The sequence below is a fragment of the Penaeus japonicus genome, unplaced genomic scaffold (genome assembly GCF_977035675.1).
Source record: "Penaeus japonicus unplaced genomic scaffold, GWHDUDI00000001_assembly GWHDUDI00000001, whole genome shotgun sequence".
Classification (NCBI taxonomy): domain Eukaryota; kingdom Metazoa; phylum Arthropoda; class Malacostraca; order Decapoda; family Penaeidae; genus Penaeus; species Penaeus japonicus.
This window is the reverse complement of record NW_028234403.1, coordinates 17019362-17024361: the sequence shown is the minus strand read 5'-3', so window position 1 is coordinate 17024361 and position 5000 is coordinate 17019362. Positions and strand designations below refer to the sequence as shown.

Below are 5000 nucleotides of genomic sequence, written 5' to 3'. Positions count from 1 at the left end.
CGTCTTGGGCTTTCAGATGTCATCATGCCGGGAGATGTTCGAAATGACTTGTACGTTACCTTGTTGTCAGGAGAATTTTCCAGAGGATCCAAGACTAGTGACAGAAACGTAGAAGTTACAGTTAGAGTGTGTAATGAGAAAGGAAATATCATTCCCGTAAGTATATGTAGTTTTTCATTAGAGGGCTGTATGAGAACATTGAACAGAAAAAAAAACAAAAAAACAGATTGCCCTTCTTAGAAGGAGACTGACTTAAAATGTATTTCAGTGTTTCATTTAGTGAAGTCAGAGTGACTGAAACATTTCAATCTAGGTGTGTTGACTTACAATGTATTTTAGTGTTTCATTTAGTGAAGCCAGAGTGACTGAAACATTTCACTCTAGTTATGTCTATTATGTTAAATTCTTGATTTATTTCCCTTTTCTTGCCCATGTATTTAGGGAGTGATGAGGCAAGGATGTGGCAAGCCACCACTGGATGAGTACAGATCTGTCACCTACCATCACGAGGCTAAACCCAAATGGATGGAAACCCTCAAGATTGCTCTTCCAATAGAGGAGTTTAAAAAGGCACATGTGAAATTCATCTTTAAGCATAGGTGAGATGGGAAGCCTTACTGTTATCTTTTGAATATTGAACTGACTCTGCTTTAAAAATTATTAGAATCCCTGACCTAGGAATTGAAAATATTCTAAACATGTTCTTTTTTTAATATATTGGTTACTAGACATTTTGTATTGTGATTCAGCACAAAAATAAATGTAGATGTAAAGTAAGCCATTGCAGTATTTGAGTTATATGTAGAAGGTTTTTAACAGTTTAATACAACAGATACAACCATGAATACTTGAAATTATTATATTTTCAGTCAGATGAGGAGCTATGTATGCTTTCTCATTTTGATGTGTAAAGGAATGATTTTTCAGATGCATATTTTTTTTTTTAGGATCATGAAACTGCTAAAAGTATTCAGCTACTCTTCCTGATTCAGTGGTTTTATTTCCATTATGTTTTTTTTTTTTCTTTGCATCCATCAGATCCACCAATGATGTAAAGGATAAGAATGAAAAGCCATTTGCCATGTCATTCATGAAATTGATGCAGGATAATGGAACAACAGTGTTGAACACAGACCATGAGTTGATAATATATAAGGTAGGGTGACCAGCTGCACTGTTAATTCTTATCTATTTCTTCATTTATCTATTACATTTATTGATTTTTTTTAGAATAGTTTTATTTATGTAATATTAACCCTTTCCCAATGGGGCACGCGCTAAGTGAAAACCCCTCCGCCGGGCCATTGCAACATTGCATTGGAAACGTCACATTGGTATGACGCCTCGGCATAGGGAATTTAGCTGTGTCACACAGGTGTGACGCACCGTCGTCATAGAGTTAATTTACATGTCTCTCATTACATTATTTTTTTTTTCTGTCTTTCTTTTTAATTCTATGGATCTTAAGGAAGTTGTTATAAAAAGACATCAAAGAATAAGAATAAGCTCATCAAAATATCAAGGTATACTTATAGAGGATTTTGATATACTGTATGTTTAATATCGCTTGATCGGTTATAGATTGACAGCAAGAAGTGGCAAGAGGAAGACTCCAGCTACCTGAGTCTGCCATGGCAGCGTGTCAATGGAGAGGAACTAGTGAAAACATGGTTGTATGGCATGGCTCCTACCAACAAAGACAGCTTTACCATTTCTACTACATTCTGTTCAACCAAACTGACCCAGAATGGTAAGCTTATTTTCAGTTTATTGCAGTTGGTTATTAGTTTTGTTTGTATTTATTTTTTGATTGTTTATTTTTTGGTGGATTATGGGGGTAATATAATGCAGATATTGTGGTATGGCTTGTATGATTTCAGGAGCATAACTCCTTCATAATATTCTTCAATACATTTTTATTTCATCTTCACTGTCTCTATAATTGATGTTACACTTTCTGTCAGCTGAACTACTGGCTCTCCTGGAGTGGGGCTGGAGTGGATCTACAGACACAACAACCTTGAGACATTGCCTTGAGGGTCTGCGTCGTGTGCCATCGGAAGAGCTGATGGTGTTTCTACAGGATACATTGGATGTCTTGCTGGAGATTCTGATGAATAGCTCCACAGATGATGACAGTGATAATAAAGTCTTTGAAGCACTGGCAAGTATTGAATTACAATGTATATAAGTAAGATTAGACTGTTTCTGAATTGGAAAGGAGAGTCCATATACTATGTATATACTTTATGTGAATAATTTAGGAGAATGTAGTGTTCTTGATTTCCTCAACAATCTATTTTGGACAGGTTTATGTGATAACAATTGCCACAGACAAGAACAAGCATGAAGCCTTCCAACCAGTTCTTGATTCGTATATTCAGCAGAATTTCCACGCCACTCTTGCCTACAAGTATGTCTGAATATGTCTTATACATTTCTCTTTTTAGAAGTAAAATGTTATATTTTTATGCTTTTTGTGATATTAAGGAGAAATATTTCATTGTCATTTGGTGTTTGGTTTGCCAATTAGTGTTATTGATTTTTTTTTTTTTTTTTTTTACACATTTAATTGATTGTTATTTCATTGGTTGTTGTGATGTTTTCTTATTTACTTTTGTTCTTCAACGGCAAAGGAAAAATCAGTATTGAAATTAAAGAGTGCAATAGATGTAGTAGACGTTTCAGTATTACATCTTTATCAGGAATTGATGTGAAATTGTATTATTTTTCATTACAGCAAACTCATCCATGTCCTAAAGTTTTATGTAGAACAAGGAATGGACATGCAGCGGCAAGAGACACTGAAGAAGGCCATGAAATGCCTTCAGTATATATTCAAGTTTATCATTCGTTCCAGACAGCTTTTTGTGGAGTGAGTTGTTTTGAGAGAATAGTTTCTTCAACTTTGTTTTAGCCTGAAATTGATTATTGCAATTACTTGACTCCTATATTCATATTCATAATTCATTAATGTTTACATTTATCTGTTAACTTGATTTTAGAGCAGCCTGTAGGCACAATTTACAATTAATTTTTATTTCATTTTAATGATTATTATGGTAAATATGTGGATAAGTTTTTTTTTTTTTTTTATAAGCAATGTTTAGAAATGCTTATTTTTTGTCATTATATGATATATAAAAGAAAACAATAATTTTTTGTATCTGTCACAGGGAATGAAATATCTTATAAGAGTTGGTAACTAGATTTTCTTCCCAGACTCTATGGCCGTGGGCAAGAGGAGTTCGCAAAGAGCCTGCAGCAGCTCTTGGAAGCCATGGCCAAGATGATGGTTCACACACTGGACAGCACCCTCACAGTACAAGCTCACTGCCTCAAATACATCACCACTACCATTCCTGACATCATCACCAACTTTGATCCTGTGCACATGAGGTAAGGTGTCTCAAGGTCTTATGAGCCTATGAATTAAACTTTCTTTCATATGCATACATAGATATATGCAGTTCCTCCCTCTGAATCCTTCATACCAATATGCATACATCTTAGCACCTAATGGATGAATGAACTACCCTCAGGCTACTCTGCTTACCCAGTTCCAGTGCTCACGCTGCATGCAGTCTTTCTTCAGCAAGGCCCAACAGCTAATGCTAGTTTATCTTCTCCCTTCACAATCTTGTGTTGTCCCTTCCAATACCCCATAAGATAATGAACATATTGCCACAGGTTGTGTCATCATCTTATACTAAGAATATTTCTGTCTCCTACACTCTCCTTACTCTTTTCCACTGACACACCATGAACTACTATTCTTCATATACCCAAACCACCTCAACACCCTCTGCTCTTGTTTTACTTGATAACTATATTCCTGTTTTCCTATGGACCTCCTCATTTCTCTCTGGATCCCATCTAGTTCATACTCCTCAAACAATTCATCTATCATAGATTCATATGTCTTTTTCTGCAGTTGTCTTACCTCTTATTTCTGTAGCAGTTGTAATAGCCACACCATCCTGTAAAGGCTATGATAACTTCTATAAATGATAATAGTTGTATCATAGATGATATTAACAAAGAAACATACTGGAGGAAATGGAAAGAGGGACCAAGTTTGTATTTAGTAATACTTGGTTTTCTTTCCATGAAAGTCAAATTCTGGTGACAATGATCGACAACCTGGACCCAAAGAGGATACCCAAGCAGAAGTTGATGACCATGAATGAGATAATTCACAGTGAGCTCTTCAAGTACCCTGAGTGCCGCCGTGTGCTCCTGCCCTCCTTCATTGGCCACATTCGGAGACTGCTGGCAGCAAATGAAGAGGTAGGTCTTGCAAGGGGTGATTCAGCAACTTCACAGGATGAGTTTGATGTAGTTTTTATTTCACATTTTAATTTAAGTTGTTATTAAGGAAGCATTGTTCATTTTGTATTTTTACTTATTTTTTAAAGATAATGTTATATATATTATATATATGTAAATAACTGTATATTTCATTTTTTGTTTGGTGATGGAATTAATATATTTTTATTTCTGTTTGCATGATTCAGCAGTCATTAATTTTTCTTTTAAGCTTTATGAATAGATGATTGACATTTTTTTGGTGTGTTCACATAATTTTAGTTTGTTTTATATTCATATTTTAATTTTTGCCATGCATGATCGATATCTGCCTGCCAGGTTATGCTTTTTGTGGTGGTTTTGTTTTTTTCTGATTTGTCATTATTATTTTTTTGCTTTGTATTATTTATTTATTTTTTTCCTTGTAGAAACTATAATGATATGCCAGACTTGCTGGATGCAACCTAATTTTCCTTTCATTGCCAGCCTGTAACTGACTAGGACTTGCTTTTGAGGGTGACTGACTCAAATCAAAAAGTATGCCTGAAACTAAGCCCAATATTTCTGCTCTTTGAAATGTTTCAACAGCTCTTGAAGAAATAAAATTTCATTGTGAGGAGGATTTATCTTTAGGATTATTACTTATTTTATTTTATTTTTTTTTATTATTTTTTTTTTTTTGTATTTATTTT

At 34.5% G+C, this 5000-nt stretch overlaps 1 protein-coding gene across 10 annotated transcripts in view; it reads left to right on the top strand.

The window, feature by feature from the left end:
* mbc (dedicator of cytokinesis protein myoblast city) overlaps window positions 1–5000 on the top strand; it is a 59101-nt gene that overhangs the window by 12575 nt on the left and 41526 nt on the right. For all 10 annotated transcript variants that reach the window (XM_086537014.1, XM_043031144.2, XM_086537006.1 and 7 more), the window contains exons 11-19: window positions 1–156; window positions 442–599; window positions 1039–1156; window positions 1582–1750; window positions 1965–2164; window positions 2310–2413; window positions 2741–2875; window positions 3223–3399; window positions 4116–4290. The exon at window positions 1–156 is cut by the window's left edge and continues 54 nt beyond it. In XM_086537014.1, coding sequence (XP_086393140.1) covers window positions 1–156; window positions 442–599; window positions 1039–1156; window positions 1582–1750; window positions 1965–2164; window positions 2310–2413; window positions 2741–2875; window positions 3223–3399; window positions 4116–4290 — 1392 coding nt within the window. The remainder of the gene's footprint in view (window positions 157–441; window positions 600–1038; window positions 1157–1581; window positions 1751–1964; window positions 2165–2309; window positions 2414–2740; window positions 2876–3222; window positions 3400–4115; window positions 4291–5000) is intronic.